Source organism: Bos taurus, chromosome 22, assembly GCF_002263795.3.
Source record: "Bos taurus isolate L1 Dominette 01449 registration number 42190680 breed Hereford chromosome 22, ARS-UCD2.0, whole genome shotgun sequence".
NCBI classification, from domain to species: domain Eukaryota; kingdom Metazoa; phylum Chordata; class Mammalia; order Artiodactyla; family Bovidae; genus Bos; species Bos taurus.
Window position 1 is genome coordinate 50,775,881 of NC_037349.1, and position 20,233 is coordinate 50,796,113.

The following is a 20,233-nucleotide window of genomic DNA, read 5'->3' on the forward strand; positions in this document are numbered from 1 at the left end:
TCTTCACTTTTGTACTCTCATGATTTATATATTTCTGTATGTAACACTTCAATAAAAAGTTTAGTAATAGTTAAGAAGAAAGGTTTAAGAAAGCCTGCATCAATAACAATCCAGAAGTAAATACCGAATAATCCTGACATGGAAGACAGGTGAGGAGAGGAGGCAGTAAAGAGAGATGGAAATGTAGTTAGTAAGTTGAAGTAATTGATGGGGAAAGAGAAAAATAGTTAACAGATCCTAATAAGTTAATGGAATAACTACCAGAAGTACAAAAGTAGAATTTATGTCTTTTATTTAACATGTTGTATTGATTAGGAAAGGTTTGCTAGCAGTGAAGAAAGACCTGAAAATTAGTCTGTTAAGTAGGGTACACACACATCTTTCCAAAAAGAATCTCTGAGGAGGACAGTGCAGTACTGCTGCTGTTAGAAACCCGGCTGCTCTGCCATGTGACTGCTTTGTGTGGGCTCAGCTCCCAAGGTGGTCACCTCAGGGTCCAGGGTGACCGCTGTAGTTGAACCGATCACATGTGCATTCAGGTAGCTGAGGAGGAATTAGGAGAAAGGGCGTGCCCCTCCCTTGTAAGGATATTTCTCAGAAATCACATAGAAGATGGCCCTTTATACCTCTCTGGCAAATTCTGTGACCACACTTGGCTTCAAAGGAGGCTGGGAAATGCCTTTCAGCAGTTGCAAGGGGTCTAGCTAAAACTCGGAATTTAGAAACTAAAGAAGAATGGAAGAATAGCTATTGGGAGGTGAAAAAAACCAAAACAACAACTTTATTCTACTAGTACTTCTAGCCACCCAGTATGTGAGGGTTTTCCCTCATGCTAATCAATTCTCTGAAACCAGCTGAGTGTCCTGCAATTTAACTCAGTTCTGCAGCTGTTCATCTGGAGATGGCATCAGACCCCACAGGCTCAGGGCTCAGTCCCACCAGGTTGCCTCCCCTACAGATGCCACTCCCAAAGCCAGGGTGTTAACCTGTGCTTCTGATGACCCACTGGCTGTAAATCAGAAGTTCCCACAACCCTCTTCTCGGGCTTGATACTTTGCTATAACAGTTTACAGAACTCAGGTAGCTTGCTATTTGACCACTTTATTATGGAAATGTATAACTCTGGAACAGTGAAGTGGTAGATATGGATAGCCAGGATGCAGGAGAAGAGTGAGGTGCTTGTGTGCCTTCTCCAGGCAGTCACCCTTTTAGCACCTCCGTGTGTTCACCAGCCTGGAGGCTCAGCAAAACTCATACTTCAGGGGTTTTTGTGGATGCTTCAGTAAGCAGGCAGAATTGATTCAACTGCTTGGCCATTGGTGGCAGAACTCAATCCCCAGCCCCTCTCCCCTCTCCAGAGGTGGGTGTGGGGGGGTAAGGGCAAAAGAGCCAACCTTCTCATCACAAGGTTGATTCCCCTGGCCAGCAGCAAGCCGCCCCCCACCCCCACCAATCCTTTGGAACTTTCCAAAAGTCATATGCATGAATTGAGATGTGGGTGAAAGATCTGTGTCCGGAGGAACAACAGACACTTTTCACCTTTATCACTTTGGAGCAATTTCAGGAGCCAAAGATAGAAGACCAAAATGTAACGAAAGATGTTCCCATTCCTCTTACCACTTGAGACATTGCAACAATTTCAGAAGCTGTGTACCAAGAACCTTGCACCAAACCAAAGCATGTATTTCCTCTTCTAAATCACAGCACCATAGGATGCAGCTAGGAAACTGTCATCTAAAAGGGAAATTGAGATGGAAGGCAAGAATGAGGGGAAAAAACAACGGCAAAGTATGGTAATTAAAAAACATAGACTGAATTAGGTCCAGCTATAACGGTAATTAGAATACCTGTAGATGCGTTCAGCTTATTCAAAAGACAAATCGAATTTTTTTAAAAAATAATGTTCAGTAACGTGTTGTCTGTCAGAGAAGATGTAGGATGAAATTGAGGGAATGTGAAAAGTATGTCAAGTCAATATATCATCCAGGGAATGTCAGTGATTGGCTTAATCACTGTTTTTCTTTTAAAAAAACAACCCACTCATAAAATCAATTTTCCATGTATCCTGGCAAGAGGAAAGCATAATGAAATTGTTTCCATTCAGCTTTTTTTTCACCAGTTAAAGCCACCTGATTAATTGTGAGCATCTGCAATTATTTTTTTTCCCTTTTCTGTGGATTACTCCAACCTCTCTGTTCTGCCAAGGTTTTCTGTAGATCCGGTCGCAATGTTTTTGTCTCTTTCTTAATTCTAACTTTACTTGCCTGATATCTATAAGGCCTAGTTAGCTCTGTACCACCGTCCCCTTTATTTATTTATTTATTTTCCATCATCTCCTTCTAGCTCTTGTTAACAGTTAGCTCTGTACCACCGTCCCCTTTATTTATTTATTTATTTTCCATCATCTCCTTCTAGCTCTTGTTAACAGTGTTGGTGTGTGTGGGGAAGATCACAGCCTAGCATGTTGTGAAGGCGGTGAGGATTGTGGCTACTAGTTGGTTGTTGTCTTAAGGATAATGCCAGATGCTGGGCTCTGGGTTCAGAGGGTAGACTTAAAGAGTGGACTCCTCCGCATAGCATTCAGCCTGGAGAGCGTCTGAGAGGCAGGCAGAGCGCGACGGAGCAAGGAGGGCAGGCGTGAGTGTTACAGAGCCGTTGGTCGGTGCTTGCTTCCGTGTGATGGTAACGACCTGGCGTGCCTGGGATCAGGAGATGCCTCAGGAGAAAGGTGCCAGGAGACCAGAGGCTTGGCCAGAGTATCTTTTGGGAGCAGGGGGACCATTATTTGGAGACGTAGCCTCTGTTTTCAGAATGTTCGTGGCATGAGACTCGGTCACAGTTGGTAGTGAGGTCTTGCCCCATGTCAGCTCCTTCCTACCATTGCCTGCTTCCCAGCTCGCAGTGCCCTCGGGTGTGCTCGCAAGTTGCCTGACAAGTGACAAGCGCCCAAGCATTTCCCAGGTACAGGTCAAGGCATTGTGTACAGAGGTCTTACTTTTTGATTTGTCTTTCGAAGGTAGAGTTTAAAAAACAACAAAGAGCACTTTGTATTATGTAAGTTTTCAGGCATATAAAACATATCCTTAGATAGTCATCATTAGGTTTCTTTCTTTTTTTTTTTTTTTTATTTACCTATGGCTGTGTTGGATCTCAGCTGGGTCATCGTTCATTGTGGCGTGTGACCACAAGGCATGTGGGATTTTAGTTCCTTGATCAGGTATTGAACCCGCATCCCCTGAAGTGGAAGGCAGATTCTTAACCACCAGACCACCAGGGAAGTCCCTGGGTTTCTTTTTGACTGAGTTTACTCTGAAAACTACTGGCACTATTTTCTGAAACATTGTATATGAATGTCAAATAAAATTTTTTTCATTTTCTTTCATTTCAACCAGAAGGGTTGTCTGTTTAAGAAGTTGACAGATGCTGAATACGTGTAATGGCCTTATATGGATTTTTGCCCTCTTAAGTTCAGAGAATAAAATAAGTTACCAGTGAACGATGACTAAAAAAGGGAGTATTAAGCCATGTGCCTTGAGGTTTGTATGTCAGAAATTGAATTTCACTGTCTTATAGTATCTGTAGACCTGAGTTAACAGAATCTGCTGTATGAGCCCAGCCTTGGGTAGCGACTTGTCTGCATAGGAGGTTGGGCATTCTGGCAGCACCTGGGACAGGCCTTAGATGTTTGTTGAAGTCCCCTGTGTGCCATAAGAGTGTGTCCCTTGGCTCTGCCAGGCCTCACTTAAGGAGCTGCCATAGTTCTTGGACTTCTCTGCAGCATGAAGATGAGGCTCAGTGAAGCAAATGTTCTTCAGGATTAGCGAAGGTGCATTTCTGTGGGTGGTTGAGAGCCTGGGGAGCCCTCTTTCCCTTTCCCTTGCTGTAACTTCAGAGTGTGAAGCAGAACTCAGTTCCTGACACCCATTGAGGCCCCTCAATAGTCCCTGACATCTGCCTGCAGTGTGGGTACAGGATCGCTCATCTTTATTGCTACACCCCACTTTCTTCTCACAGGGAGCCCTGGTTGACATCAGATCCAATGAGGCTGGGCACTCTGCAGGGACAACCCAGCTTAATTATTTTCTCTATTCTAAAAATAACTCCCAATCTGGAAGGAAAATCATCATTGTACTACGTATTTGAAACATTGCAGATAACTCATTTCCTTCTACCTGTCTTATGTGGATTTTGGTAGAAAACTTGATAAAATTGTTGTCAATTTAAGATTTGGGGCAATTAGTCCTTGAGTTAATTAGTCCAAAATTATGAATAAATCTAAAATAAGACACTCTGAAAAATACTGAAACAGAAGTTTGATACAGAGAGGTTTTTCTCTTTGGTAAATTTCAGGAAACAAAAGCAGTTGCCTGGAATAGCACAGTGACACTAAATTGCCATTTTCGTGTTCTGGTGTACTTACAGCCATCTGTTTAATTTAGGTCTAGCGTTTTGAGATAATTCATCTCTTATCACCATTTTTCTTTCTCTTTCACTGGCAACTCTTATAATTCAGGGAAGCTGATGATTTATCAATCAAACCAGGATGCCCTGAAGGTCAGCCTTGTGGTTTATCTCACTGAAAGATTCAGTGTATGACCATGTGGATGAATGAGACAGGAAGACCAATTAATTTCTTTACTCTCACGTCAATAAAAATTTACCTTGAAGTAGCATGAAAACGGGCTATTTGCAATTAATTTTAAATAACTGAATGTGGAGAACATGTGTTTCTTGAGAAGACACCTTCTTCTCAAGCAAGCCTTAAAGAGGACTTGCTTCTGTGCACAAAGTCAGTAGCATTGTTTCTGCTTCTCTCTCCCAGATCAAGCACTGCGCCTAGCAGAAATTTTACTACCTCTCCAAAATCATCAGCAAGTCCCTATTCCTCAGTGTCTGCCTCTCCCATTGCAAATGGTGATAGCACTAACACCTCGGGGATGCACAGCTCCGGTGTCAGCAGGGGGTAAGAGCAGGTCCTTTCACTTTCCTTCCTCTCCCGGGCCCTCCCTCCCAGCTCCTCTGCTGCTGCCCTGAGCACATGCAGGACTCAGGTTCCCCATGAGAACCCGCTGCACGTGGCTTCTCGTTCCATTTCATCCCCCCAGTAAAGAGTGCTTCCTAGTTCTGGTGTACGTTTCTTGTCTTCCTACCAGCTGATGTTTTCCCATCACTGCGTTTGTCTGTGAAGGGATGGGCTGGCCTTCTGGCAGAATGGTTATCAGGGTGACTGTCAGCTGCTGGGGGGGTGGGGCATGGACTGCCTGCTTCTCCTCAGTGTGGCTGTGATCCTTTTTCCTGGTGTGTCAGAGCACCTGCCGTAGAGTGCAGATAGAGTGGTAGAGGAAGGTGAGGCGAGAGAGAGAGTGCACGTATACTCAGGCACTGCCAAGACCAAGCGTGGCCGGGTGGGTGTTGGCAGGCGCAGGCTTCCATCTTGGTAACCACAGTGCTCTTCCCCAAAATCACCTGGCAGTTAGCCCTCTGGAGGGATATAGAATTAGCATTTGCTGAAGCCTTTGCAACCCCGTGGACTGTAGCCCACTAAGCGCCTCTGTCCATGGGATTTCCAAAGCAAGAATACTGGAGTGGGTTGCCATTTCTTTCTCCATAATAAAGCTAGAGAGCAGAGGATTCAAACGGCATCTCTTCCCCTTAAGGATGTGCTTACCACCTATTATGTCAGGTCATGGCAACCCACTCCAGTGTTCTTGCCTGGAGAATCCCAGGGACAGCGGAGCCTGGTGGGCTGCCGTCTATGGGGTTGCACAGAGTCGGACACGACTGAAGCGACTTAGCAGCAGCAGCAGCAGCAGCATGTCAGGTCAAGGTGGGGGTTGGGGGAGCTGGAGGGCTGGGGAGGGGAGTAAAGAGAATTTATATCATGGGGTCATTATCAAGTGAGAATTCTAGAGGCCCAGGTGAAGCCCCAAGAGGCATCTTGAGGGCATGTGAGCAGCACTCACTTGATTGCTGGTGTGGGTTGTGTTTTCCAGTGGATCTGGCTTCTCTGCTTCGTATAATTGTCAGGAGTCCCCATTGACTCACGTCCAACCTGGGCTCTGCGGACTTGGAAACCTGGGGAACACCTGCTTCATGAACTCCGCTTTGCAGGTAAGGGGGAGAGCTGCCATCTCAGTTAACACCGGGTCTCCACAGTACTTGAGGCTGGGGTGGGAGTGGCCTCTGCGGTGTTGGGAGGATCCTCTCCAGGGTCCCTAATGACCCATGGTTAGTACTTCAGGAATCTGCCAGTGCATAGCCACTGGGTGGTACAGAATGGCCTCATCAGTGTTCCTGGCTTCAAAATGTCTTCTCAGTTTGGTTTGGTTTTATAGTGAAAATATTTTGAGTTTTGTTGACCCTTAGAGAATGATCTCAAAAAGTACTGAAATACATGCCTGGTTGGTTTCTAATGGGATGAGATCTCTGAGCAGCTGGTACCATGCCACTGTATTCTTGCCTGAGGCTGACCATCTTCACCAGTGAGCTATCTCAGCTCATGCCGGTTGAAACCTCATTTATTCATCCACCAAATATTTATTGGGTGCTTACTGTGTAATGGGACTGTTGGGGTCATGGGCTGGAGTTAGAGCCCAGCTACAAAGTTAAGAGGGCACAGTCCCTAATAACTGCCTTCATTTCTGACACCATTGCAAGTTTGGGGGTCCCTAAAGATGACCCTCAGTTTGTTAATTTGCTCAGACTCATAGACTTCACTTGAAAGTAATTCTCCTTACGGTTACAGTATATTATAGGGAAAGAATACAGATTACTTGCTGCTATACTTGTGAGATATGGTAATGTAGATAACATTTTAGCAAATCAAAATCAGTAAGGTCTAAGTAAAAGTAACACATAACAAGCGGGAGGGGTTTGTGCTAGGAAAACCAGACTGCTTTAAACACCTGAAAAATTAAGCAGTGTCTGTAAATATACTGACAGAGTGAAGGAGTAAAGTGAAGTGCGTGATCAGGCACTTGGGATCAACGGCCTCTGCTCTCAGCTTGTCTCAGAGACAGTTCTTAGGTGGTGAGCTTGTCTCAAGACAGTGTTCCTGGAAGGTTCATCACTATGTGGCCACCAGCCTTGGCCTTTGAGAGATTGTGCCTTCCTGTTGTGAGCCCTCCAGAGAATCTGAAGGGAGTGACCTTCACTGCTCATTTAGAACTGGGTTTTTCCTGTGTGTCTGTGTGCTTTCCAGAAGGCGTGTGAGCTGTGATCATTTCTCTTTCAGTGCTTAAGCAACACAGCACCGTTGACTGACTACTTTCTCAAAGATGAATACGAAGCCGAAATCAACAGGGACAACCCCCTGGGAATGAAAGGGGAAATTGCAGAGGCCTACGCAGAGCTCATTAAGCAGATGTGGTCTGGCAGGGATGCTCACGTGGCACCTCGAATGTTCAAGGTGGGTTGATATATGTCTTTCCTTTTTCCTATTTTGGGGAGAGTGATTTAATGTTGTAATGAAGTATTCCCTTACTTGCACTTCGGCATTAAGATGGGCTCTGAGACTGCATGGTCAGATCCTTCTTTTCTGTTCAGTCGTTTAGCACGTACTTAAGTGACTTAACCCTCACCTCTGGGATGAGGGTTCTTCAGATGCCATTTGTATTGTAAGCTGCTTGCTCAGAATGCCGTATTCTACCGTGAAAAAAGTGAAAGTGAAAGTCGCTCGGTAGTGTCTAACTCTTTGCGACCGCATGGTCTGTACAGTCCATGGAATTCTCCAGGCCAGAATACTGGAGTGGGTAACTGCTCCCTTCTCCAGGGGATCTTCCCAACCCAGGAATTGAACCCAGGTCTCCCACATTGCAGGCAGATTCTTTACTAGCTGAGCCACTTTAAATGGCTGGTACCCTAAACCAGACCATAAAAATTCAACCTAATATCCAGTATTACCTGAGATGTTCTTCCAGATTCTCTGAGACTGGAACTTACACCAACTGTGGCTTCAGTTTAGCCCCTTAAGTCAGGAATTCGGTTGACAGTCTGGGAAGGTGGTGTGAGGGGCAGTTCTCACTTGGATCCATCAGTTAGGGAGATGGGGAGGTGGGTGAACTGCAGTGGGCACTTGAAACAGCTCCTTCTTCCTTTGCTCTAAATGTTCCTGCCGAGGGAGAAGTGGCTTGCCTCCATGTGGTGAAATCTGGGAATCCTATTTGGTTCAAGGAGACTTAATGAAGCATCTGATTCACAGAGGGAAAAAAATAGCACCTAAGCTCAAGGAGAAAATTAAAACCTTATATTGTTTATTAAAATTGAAAACAGATTCTTTCCATCCTCTTGGTCACATTAATCCCTGGGCAACACGTGTAAATGACTATTCCCAGAGTTTCTGTTTCCATAGGTCTGGGCTGGGGCCTGAGAACGTGCATTTCTGTCAAGTGCTCAGGTATTGCTGATGCCACTGGTTGGGCACTGCATTCTGAGGATCAGTGACGTAGAACAGTACAGGGCAGACATTTATGGCCAGGAGGGCTCTCTCTCTCTCTCTTTTTAAATTAAACTTTTTATTTTGTATTGGCGTATAGCCAGTTAACAATGTTGTAATAGTTTCAGGTGGACAGCAAAGGGACTCAGCCATACCTATACATGCATCCATTCTGCCCCAAGCTCCCCTCCTATCCAGGCTGCCACTTAACATGGAACATGGTACATGTGCTATACAGTACATCCTTGTTTGTTTTCCATTATAAATATAGCAGTGTGTATATGTCCATCCCAAGCTCTCTATCCCTTAGGAGGGCTCTTACGTACAGGAGGATTCCTTTGGCTGATGCAGGTACCATTTGTGAAGTTCTTAGGGAGACTGAACCAAAGGAGGAAGTTGGAGAAAGATTCATGGAGATGTAGTTAGGGAGTCAGTGTTTACTCTACTTGTAAGGTGGTGGTTCAGGTTCCCAATCTGTAGTCATCCTGAATTTCAGATCTTAGCCCTCTTCTTTCCAGTGAGAACTACCTGCCTTTAGGCCCTTGTGAAGTTAATGGGACTACTGGACCAAGGGTCTTCTTCCTTCTGGTCCTAGATGACTGCAAAGTTATTTCTGATGACAGTTTCCCATCTGACTTCCCTGGTTCTTTATAACTGAAAACCTTCTAATATGGTTGCTTTTATTGTAGACTCAGGTGGGACGTTTTGCCCCTCAGTTTTCTGGCTACCAACAACAAGACTCTCAGGAGCTTTTAGCCTTTCTTCTAGATGGCTTGCATGAAGATCTGAACCGTGTGAAGAAAAAACCCTACCTAGAGCTGAAGGATGCCAATGGGCGGCCAGATGCGGTATGATACTAGAGACTTTTGGACAAAAATATTCCACAGAAGCCACCTCCAGGGGCCTTCTTCTGGTCTCAGAGTATTGGTGGCGGGGCTCTGGTTTTCTCTCACTGTTATTGGTGACATGGACATGCAGTCTCATAGAGAAATGTGTTGCAGATTACAAAGGGGCTAACTCTGGTTACCTCTGATGCTCCTTGTTGGTATACCAGACCATCAGAGCCACCAGGGAAGCCCCTGAAAAAAGTGCCTGTAGTGTGGGCCTTTGGGATTATTACTCCTCTCATTAAAATCCAACTATGATTGTTAAAAGTATTTTGTTAATAATATTATTTAGGGCACTTTTTTTTTTTTTTGGCCTTGATTTTCGGATCTCTAAAGAGGGAATTTAGTATTTAAGTTATCCTATCACATTGGTGTGATCAATATGAATGCTTTAAATTTTTATTTAATTAACTTACTTATTTAATGTTTGGCTGCACTGTGTAGCCTGTGGGATCTTAGTTCCCCAACCAGGGCTCAAGGCTGGAGCACCCCTGCAGTGGAAATGTAGAGTCTTAACCACTGGGCCACCAGGGAAGTCCCTTCAATGTGAATACTTCAAAGTAGAATTCACATCTTAAAGGAAAAACCATGAGCTAGCTCATGAAGCAGCTTTTTTTAAATTTTAAATTCAAGTGGTATTTTTTAATGTGAACCATTTTTTAAAAATTCTTATTGAACTTGTTGCTTCTGTTTTTGGTTTTTCTATTTTTTTGTCCAAGAGGCATGTGGCATCTTAGCTCCCTGACCAGGGACTGAACCCACACTCACCTGCTTTGGAAGGCCAAGTCTGAACTCCAGGACGCCAGGGAAGTCCCTGAAGGGCCTTTGAATTATTGGGAGCTTTAGGAGACAGTCCCCCCCGGCAGGCCCACGTGTCCACAGTGCTGTCAGTTCGTCTCTGTCCCAGAACCTGTGCTCGCACTTTGTTACATGTGGGACTGGGCTGGCATGTGCAGTGAGTCTGGTGTGCTAAGAGCAGTCTTGGCCCTCACTGGCCTGGACCCAGTACTTGGCTACACAGACTGCCTCACAGTCCATCTCAGATTTTGCTGTGAATCATTCCGGGTGCAGAGGTTAAGAACTGGGAGATGTTGAGAATGTTTTATTTATCCGCTTTCCTTTCTTCCAGGTGGTGGCAAAGGAAGCCTGGGAGAATCATAGGTTGAGGAATGATTCTGTGATTGTGGACACGTTCCATGGCCTCTTCAAATCTACATTGGTTTGCCCAGAATGTGCTAAGGTTTCTGTGACCTTTGACCCATTTTGCTATCTAACTCTCCCATTGCCCTTGAAGAAAGACCGAGTTATGGAGATCTTCCTAGTTCCTGCCGACCCTCGCTGCAGGCCTACCCAGGTAAGAGAGTCGGCACCCTCACGTATGCCTTGTTGTGAGAGGTCTGCAGACCCAGAGTGGGGCTGCTTCCATCTGTTACGACAGGAGCTCCATCAGCTGCCTCTGAAATCCCTTGGTGCTTGCCTTGAGCGTGTGCCTGTGTCCTCCATCAGACCTCTGTGTAATCCCGTGGCATTCCAGCACATCATGGGGACTTCTGGGTGGTGATCCAGAGTCCGCCTTCCAGTGTGTGGTTCCCAGGTTCAATCCCTGGTTGGGAAACTGTGATCTCAGATACCACAGGGCCACTGAGCTCATGTACCACAAGTAGAGTCTGTGTGCCACAACTAAGGCCCGGGACAGCCCAATGAATGAAGAATTTTTTTTTAATGTGTATTGTGGAGGTCCTCTGGGCTCTGCTGTCACCTTTTCCCCCATGCTTCATTCGTCTAAAGGAACCTGGCTGATCTACTACAAAATACTTAAATCTGAACGTTAAGGAACTAGAAACAGTACTTTCCTTGGTCATGTTCACCCCTGAATCAACTGGGAGAGCCTGGCCAGAGCAAAAGGCTAGATGGAAAGGTGTTCAGCCCAGCTGGTGGCTCACTGCATGCTGCTTCTAGTTTTATTTTCTTCTGTCTAAAGAAAGATGACAAAGACTGGTTGGCAATTTGTAGAATTTTAACATTTTTTTAAAAGGAAGTAGTGACCATCTCCAAAAAGTTAAAAAAACGAAGCCATGTGTAGCAGAGAAAGAGATGGCCCAGCTTCTACGTGGTGCTGCCTGAATAGAGAGACAGACATTGAGGCCAAAGACTTCCACGTTCGCTCTGCTGGCAGCTCATCTGGCCCTGTCCTCACCACGGGCACCTCCACCCTCCATGGTGCCTGCTCCTCCCAGCTCATCTCCCCGCTCTTCTCCAGAGCACCCTCGTCACCCCTCCTCTCTCTCCTCTGCAGTACCGTGTGGTTGTGCCACTGATGGGGGCCGTGTCCGACCTGTGTGAGGCTCTCTCCAAGCTGTCTGGCATTGCTGCAGAAAACGTAAGGCGGGGTGTTTTGTGGCTCTCTGCCTATTGGGGGCATTTCATAGTCCTTTGGAGTTAGTTTTCAAACTTTTAGTCACTTTTTGGGGCTGGTTCTTATGGCCAGCACATGTGATTGTATCTGGATGCCTCTGACATCCTGGTCCCTGTTCACTGTGCTCAGTGTGGCTGAGACTGTCCCTTCTGGCCTTTGGAACAGTCTTTCCATCATGGAGGACACCTGGCTGTGGTCAGAGGGCCAGGAGTGGGACTCTGCTGTCACCTCCCCTCCCTTTCTTACCTGACCTTGACCTCATCTGTATTGTGAGAAGCTTCACCTTCTTTCCTGTCCCAAAGGAAATCTTTATTTTAAAACAGTTGCTCATGCTGGCCCTTCTGCTGAGCCTGGCCCCACGTGGAGGTGGGAAAAGTGAAGACCTCTCCATGCATGAGGACCCCTCCTCCTGGAGACCCCCCAGCCCCTCCCCTGTCCCAGCCCTGGTCAATGCCCTTCTCCCCACTCCCCTTGCACCTCCTGCTGGTGTCAAGTTGTAGGTCTTGGTGGTTGGGGTTTGCTCTTTTCCTCTGTATGTGAGGATGGCTTGGGGACCTCCAGCCCCAGGGAACACCCCAGATCGATCTGGATGACGACTGGTCTCTGGTCCGCAGCCTCTTCCCACCACTCCCACCACTGGAGGGCAGATCCTGTCATAAACCTTGGGACAGGTGTTACCGGCATGTTCTCTGCTGGTGACAGCCTTGCTGCTCTCCATTAGCCCTTGACGCCTGAGCTCTGGGCCTGGCCACATTGTAATCTCTCTGGAAGCAGCACCCCTGCAGCACATTTTTTTTTCATCTGCACCTGAGTATTAAGTACGCTATTCCTGTTGATTCTTAGATGGTGGTCACAGATGTGTATAATCACCGGTTCCACAAGATTTTCCAAATGGATGAAGGTTTAAACCACATCATGCCTCGGGATGACATTTTTGTGTGAGTACTTAGGGGTTTCTGCTGTGGGGTCAGTGGAAAAATTCCAGAGGCTTTGCCTAGTTGGTGAAGATCTGGCAGCTGGTGGATTTGCCTTGACCCCTGAGCGCATGAGATGGACATTCAGGGAATTGTGGGCAGCCACCAGTGCTAAGTGCCTACAGGCACTCAGAGCTAGGCATTCCAGATACCTTTTCTCGGCGTGGGCAAGGCTGTTGTCAGCAGTTGCTCCTTGTTAAGAAAGCCTGTTCAGTGGTCCTGCAGATGATACTGCTGTCAGAAATGCTTTTCTCAAGAAGAGTCACAGCTTTGTGAGGGGTCATGGGAAGACAGGAGAAGGGACACAGTACAGGAAGGGGGTTTTTCTTTCTCCAAGCCATAGGTAGTGGGTCCTCACACTGGTGCCATCTCAGAATAACAGGGAAAGTCGATTTAAGTCAGAGAAGGCAATGGCACCCCATTCCAGTACTCTTGCCTGGAAAATCCCATGGATGGAGGAGCCCGCTGAGAGTCGGAGGACTGAGCGACGTCACTTTCACTTTTCACTTTCATGCTTCGGAGAAGAAAATGGCAACCCACCCCAGTGTTCTTGCCTGGAGAATCCCAGGGACAGGGGAGCCTGGTGGGCTGCCATCTGTGGGGTTGCACAGAGTCGGACACGACTGAAGTGACTTAGCAGCAGCAGCAGCAGATGGAATTTTCTCATCCCTTTGGGGACAGTGCACTCCAACTGCAGCCCATCTCCTCAGCCCCTTCCAAGTCCTCTTGCCTCAGGGCTGCTCAGTGTGACTGTGTGTGTGTGTGTGTGTGTGTGTCTGTGTGTCTGTGTGTCTGTGTGTCTGTGTCTGTGTCTGTGTGTGTGACTGTGTGTGTGTGACTGTGTGTCCATCCCTCAGTGTGACTGTGTGTGTGTGTGTGTGTGTGTGTGTGTGTGTGACTGTGTGTGTGTGACTGTGTGTCCATCCCTCTTCCGGGTGGGGTGGGGTGGAGCGGAAGCTTGCCTGCACCCCCCAGCAGCCGCTTGTCAGAGCAGTTTGCATGGGGACCACACCCGCATTGCATATTCCTCAGTCCCTCTCACTCAGAAATTTGTCTCTGCTGAGAGAGGTTTTCAGGGTTTGGTTCTCGTTTTGGTTTTTGGTTTGGGTTGAGGAATACAGTCCACAAGGGAGGCATTTCCTTCCCTTTATGTTTCTGGGGCCTGTAACTTCTGGTCACTCTAAAAGGAAGCGTTCTTAACCACACCCAAGATTCTTAATTCCGTTCACACAGGAGCACAGGCTGCTGCCCTACTCCCAGCCACCTTCCCGTACTTCACAGATGGAGGGGCCACAGAGCTGGGACTGTCCACTTCTGACCCCAAGTCCTCAACACAGTCTCCCTCAACTCCAGAGACTAATGTTCGAACATAGCTAAACTGAGAAGAACTGGGGCATCACCTTGTGGAAAGATTGGCGAACCACCCACAGAGGATTTTTCCAAGGGCTTGAGGGCCAGTCATTATGAAAGCAAATTGTTATGATAAGTTGATAATGGTCTTACGAAAACACAGTTGGAGCACTTAATACTTCATGAGCATGTGAGGTACTGTGAGACTGAGTTTCTTAGTTACTACCTCCACACTGTACGGTAGATGATAGATCCCATTGTCCCTGAATAAACAGAGGTTTAGGCGCTTGGCCTGGTCCCCGCAGCCAGCGAGAGGCAAGGTGGACTGGATCCCGAGCCAGCCTCCCGGTTCAAGGCTTCGTTCTTGCCCTTATGCTGGACCCTAGGGTTCTTACCTTAGAGCACATCTTAGCCGTCTTCGTGAGTTTTTCTTTGAACTCCTGCACATATTGCAGTCAGGACTGTTTGTCAGGCATCTGGGGAGGGTTGTATGTGTGTGTGTTTAGTTTTCGAGAATTGAATCAGTAAGTTTGTGTCTCCCCCTATAGGAAGAGGGAAAGACTACAGTCGGTTGCCAGCAATTTTGGTAACATCTGTTCCAGGATAAAACATCTATAAATCTCCCATGTATTCGCTAAGTAAGACACATTTTTCAAAATCATTGGTTTGTCTTTTAGTAGTTTCATTGGTTATCTTGATTTTTGAAAAAATTAAATCTGAGTCTTTTACTTGAGTGTTTTTGAACAAAGATGGCCAACGGATTTATAAATTTGCTTTCTCATTGGAAATGAAGAGTCTTTGGCTTTCCATTCTAGGTATACGTCCTGTACAGTATTTGGTTTGATCAAAGGGCAGCGCACTAAGAATGCCTTTTCTAAAAGTTGAGCTCCTTGGTGGGTCACGGAAGATGAACTTGGTGGCTGGGCCCCCCATGTGCCTTTGTGTCTGAGGTGATGGTCTGGATGCCAGCTTCAGTCTGTGTTGAGTCCCAGTTGAAGGAGCACAGACTTTAAGGCCATGGCTGTGGGAAGGAGGATCACGTTAGCCCCAGGGCCTCGGTGGTATAGGTTCACGTGTTGACAGTGACCCTCTTGAAATTCCTGACCCAGCCTCTAGCATCCTCTTGGAAATGCCTTATTCACGTTCTGTACTGAAGAACGCTCTGTTCTAGTAGCCCTAGTCCTGGCCGCCATGTAGCTGAAGTGCGGATCTCCATCGCTCACCGGAGCCTGCCATTAAAAGTGCTCTCTCGTGTGATTGACACAGGTACGAAGTCTGCAGCACCTCCCCGGATGGCTCTGAGTGTGTCACGCTTCCCGTGTACTTCAGGGAGAGGAAATCTAGGCCGTCGAGCACTTCTACCGGGGCAGTGCTGTACGGGCAGCCACTGCTGGTTTCTGTCCCCAAGCACAAGCTCACCCTCGAGTCTTTGTACCAGGCGGTTTGTGAGCGCATCAGGTTGGTGGGGGGAATGCCATTTGCTGGTTCTCTAACATCAAGAGATGTCCAGTAGTCGCAGCGACTGCCCCCTGCAGAGTGCCAGTGTGGCCCTGCTGTGCTCCCTTCTCTCAGAAATACCATCGTGGTGACCCTTGGGAGGGCAGGGGCAGGTGCTTCTGGGACAGTCCACGGGCATACCTGAAGCACGTGACACTGAGCACCTCAGGCTCCTCTGGTCCCTGGAGTCATGTCTTCACACTTCTCAGTCACCTGCCTGAGGAAGTCTGGTGCTTTGATGGTATTTTATATTTGAGTACAGTTTTGTTTTTTTTTTTTTTTTTTTTGAGTACAGTTTCCGAAGTACTCTATCATTCTGAAGCTGATCGTTAACATTACTGGGAATTTTTTTTTTTTTTACATGAGGGTGCCATGTAACAGTCATCAAAGGTTAGGAACAGACTTTCTGAGAGTCTTCAGTGACCTGGTAGTTAGGCATCTTATCTCTTGGATTCCTCTCAGTTTCTTGAAGTGTTAAGCCATACCATGATTTTTAAGGCCCTTTTATTTACATAAATTGCTTTGTGAATAGTTGAATATATAATATATAGGAATATATAATGCCCAAATATATAGGAACAACTTCTAGCTGAGGAGAGGAGAAAAATAGTGAACGGTTGCAACTAACGATTTCTTTCTTCTTCCCAGCCGATACATAAAACAGCCTTTGCCTGATGAGTCAGGCAGCTCGCCCTTGGAGCTGGGAGCCTGCAATGGCTCCAGGAGCGGCTGTGCAGGTGAGCGCGTGCCTCGGTGTGGGGCTGTGACTAGTCAAACCCCTCCTGGCCTCCCTCTTCTAAAGGTGTTGTACACTTGGGAGAGGGAGGCTCTGAGCAGGCAGGGGGAAGGGGGTGCTGGGGGCTGAGTCCAGAGAGCAGACCTGACAGCCGTGTCTGCACCATTTTGCTCTGGCAGAGCCCATTGTCTGCCTTGGACGCCTCATGGAATTTAGACGTGAAGGCTGGGTCTCACCTCAGGGAGACAATAAGCATTAATAGGACCAAGTGACTTGCCCATGGTCCTGAAGCAGAGCCAGGATCTGCCTCTGCTCTGTTGGGATTGCTGAATACACACTCGGCTGCCTCCACAGCCCGGCTCTGTCTGCAGAGCTGTTATCTGGCCCTTCCCCATCACCGTGCTGCAGCCGCTGCCCCAGGCGTCCTCCCAGCCTGTCAGAAGGCAGAGACAGGCTCTCTTGGGTGTTTCTTTCTACCCAGGAAGCTACGGGTGGTGGCCAGCTCTGGACAGCTCCTGCTGTGAGAGTGAAGAGCCAAAGCTGGATTAGCAGTAGGGTAACCATACTGTAGGAAACCCAGAGCCCTCGCTGCCGTCCTCCTGTGGCTTTGTGCTCACAAGCTCGTCTGAACAGTAAACTGTGTCTGACCTGCATTGTGGCTGTCATCCTGCTTTGGGCGGCCTAGGTGACTGATTTGGTGGCTTTATTCCTATAAAACTGGAAATGTCCTCCAATTCCTATGCTTCGCAAAGAGCTGAATATATAAATTCTCAGTTGCAAATGCCCACATTTCTGCATGACATGAAGGGTCTCGAAAAGTGAGAAATTGACATTAAAAAAGTAACAACCATAGACTTGGTCCTGGCAGGATGTTCCAAATCGTCCTAGTGATTTATGTGTCTATTATAATCATACTCCTATTCTTGCCCAGAATATCATGTTCTCATCCCACTAGGGACGAACAGGAGCATATTTTGTGTAGAAGTCCCACAAGCAGAGATGTTTGAGGATAGTGGTATTCTCTTAGCAGACCTGCGGTGACTTGTAGGTTCTTGGTGCTCTGGAAGTTGTGGCACTGTGACTCCCAGCTTGAGGTGTGGAGGTGGACTTCAAGAAGTCACTGTATCATACCTTTGAATCTTGGTTTATCCATCTGCAAAATGGGATGATGACAACAGCTTCACAGAGTTGAAGTTACAATTTAATGAGGTAGTGTGGTTAGAGTATCTGGCACATGCTAGATGCTCAGTTAATAATAGCACCATGTAAGTATTTGCTGTTGTTACACACTTAGCCTAGTTTCTTAGACATTCCATCTGTCATTCTCCTAATTAGGAAGAATTACTGCCTTCTTTCAAATCCCAGCAGTGAGTCTTGGTGCGTAGGCTTCAAACTCTTGTTTAATGTTGAAATAATTCTCACTTCTTTACTGTCATGGCTGCTTGTTAGGTCCATGGTGGCTGTCCTGCTGAGTCTGAGTCCCTGGCAGGGCTGGGTGTAAACGGCGCAGTGCCACTGCTCCAGGAGTGAAGTGAGCTGGTTAGGGAAGGAACCTCTGTGAGAGCTGGGACTGGCAGTCTCGTGCACACTGGCTGTTTGAGAGCACTGTTCATGGGGACCCATGTCACACCCTCATCCATGGCTCTGCTGTTCCTGGGGCCTGGCAGGGAACTGTGCTGCATTATCCTGGGCCCGACTTTTCCTTCCTCATGAACACTCCCAAGACACACTGTCCTTGAAAGTGAATTTTTATGGACAATATACATCTGACCTCTTTTCATCAGTTTCCATTTCTACTGCTATTTCCCTGACTATATAAACTTCTTATTTTGAATCTTTTCTTCCCCTGTTACTTTTACATCACCTTTTGGAGTTGTCCCCATCTTTGCTGAAATGACATACCTGATACCTTAAGCTTTCCCCTTTGGCTGCCCAACAGCAAAAAATATGATCATGGATCTTTTTATTGCAGCCATATGTACCAGCCAGTTTTCTGGGAAAAATACTCATCAGTGTATGTCTGTACAGTGCCTCTTAAAGCTCTGTCTCTCTCTCTCTTTTTTTAATTCTCTCTCTCTCGTTTTTCGTGGGGGAGAGCTGTGCAGTGCCACTTGGCTTACAGGATCTTACTTCCCTGCTGAGGAATTCAGCCCTGATCCACAGCAGTGAAAACACTGGGTCCTAACCACTGAAGCACCAGGGAATTCCCCTTCTTAAAACTCCTGAAACTTGGCAATCCAAAGGAATAAAGAGAAAAAAGGAGGGGAGGATCCTGTATGCCCTGTTACTGGGACCTGTCATGGCAGCTGCACCTGGAGGACATTCAGGAAATACTTGCTGAGAGAGTCAGCAGGTTCCTTGTGGAGGAACTGAAGATTTTCACTTAATATTTGTGTTATCATGTTTAAAAATTTGCATTTAAATTGTTTCTTACCAGCCTGTCTTCCTGAGTATTGAGTATGTGTTTAATTTTGGTCTTTTGGTGATTTCCTTAGTGGTCCAGTGGTTAAGACTCTGTGCTTCCACTTCACAGGGCGAAGATTCGGTCCCTGGTCAGGGAACTAATATCCCACATGCTGTGTGGCCAAAAAAAAGAAATATTTGGTCCTTTTCTCTCTGTTGGCCTAATGATCAAGTTGAAGAGTCAGACTGTGTCAGGTGAAGCCCAGTAAAGTAACCAAGTGTTAAGAGGCCCAAATTTAGGACTGGCAGGATTGCTGACTCAGGTTTGTGCCTTTGCCTGATTCCTTGAACCTCTCTGGGCCCCTGCGTCCTCCTCGTGGAATAGCAGTGCCCTCTTGCCTGCTGACCAGGTTGTGAAGAGGGTCACGCGTGAATTTAAGTGCCTTGTGAATGCAGAGAAGTGTATATAGTTTCCCATGCACAGGACAGAACCTGGAAGGAAGCACCACACTTAGGCATGAAGTACAAATTTCAGCATTGAAACAGTGGCATGTTCCGTACACTGTTTTTTTTTCTTTCTCATTTGTGTGCTAGGTGAAGATGAAGAAGAAATGGAGCATCAGGAAGAAGGCAGAGAGCAGCTCTCAGAAACGGAGGGCAGTGGGGACGATGAGCCGGGAAGTGACCACGGTGAGGCCACCCAAAAGAAGAACAAAGGCCGGCCTTGCCCCAGAAGGCTTTTTACCTTCAGCCTCGTGAACTCCTATGGCACAGCTGACATAAATTCCCTTGCCACTGATGGGAAACTACTGAAACTCAACTGTAAGCACCTTCTCTGACTTTGCAAACTCGGCTTTGGGGGACTTAGGGTCTACTGGAAAGTCCTTTGTACTCAGCACTCACCACATTGGGCTTCTGTAGTGTCATCATGTGACTCCGGGGACAGACACTTGAGTGATCCTTGGCTGGCAGCTCCCCAAAGACCATTTCAGAAACGGAACCTGGCTCTAGCCCTTCCTGCCGCCGCTTCCTCGGCCTTCTTGTCAGGCTTTTCTCTTCAGTCCTTGATGACTTCAGAATGAAGTACGCTGTCCCTTCAGTCCCACCACCCTTCGGGACCTTTGCTGTCAGTGATAACACTTCTCGTGACCCTCCTTAGGTGGCAGCATTTCCCCGGACATAGGAGAATAAATGCAGATTTCTTTTGTTCCATGAGAATACTCTAGAGATGTGGCCCGTCTAGAGGATGCGCATGGATTTCACAGGCTGTTACCTGGAGCCTGATTTGATCTGTAGACAAGAAGGGACATCCACATGGAGTGTGTGTTGTGTGTTGAAAGTGCATGTGGATGATGAAGGTGCCCGCCCAGGGTCAGGAAGGGAGCTGCAAAAGCATCTCGTGTCTTTAACTTTCTTCATTAGAGAAGAGATTTGCTACATGTTCTCCAGCTAGCTACCTTGCTTTCTTCCCTTAAAAAAAAAACAAAAAACTTAAAAATACTGAGTTTTTGAAACAGCTTTATTGAGATCGCTTTG

At 46.9% G+C, this 20,233-nt stretch overlaps 1 protein-coding gene across 7 annotated transcripts in view; it reads left to right on the forward strand.

Moving 5' to 3' along the window:
- USP4 (ubiquitin specific peptidase 4) overlaps positions 1 to 20,233 on the forward strand; it is a 39,707-nt gene that overhangs the window by 13,144 nt on the left and 6,330 nt on the right. For 2 of the 7 annotated variants that reach the window (NM_001100319.1, XM_024982530.2), the window contains 10 exon segments: positions 4,823 to 4,963; positions 5,994 to 6,111; positions 7,235 to 7,408; positions 9,124 to 9,282; positions 10,451 to 10,675; positions 11,618 to 11,701; positions 12,581 to 12,675; positions 15,328 to 15,519; positions 16,207 to 16,295; positions 19,292 to 19,519. In NM_001100319.1, coding sequence (NP_001093789.1) covers positions 4,823 to 4,963; positions 5,994 to 6,111; positions 7,235 to 7,408; positions 9,124 to 9,282; positions 10,451 to 10,675; positions 11,618 to 11,701; positions 12,581 to 12,675; positions 15,328 to 15,519; positions 16,207 to 16,295; positions 19,292 to 19,519 — 1,505 coding nt within the window. 7 annotated transcript variants of the gene reach the window in all.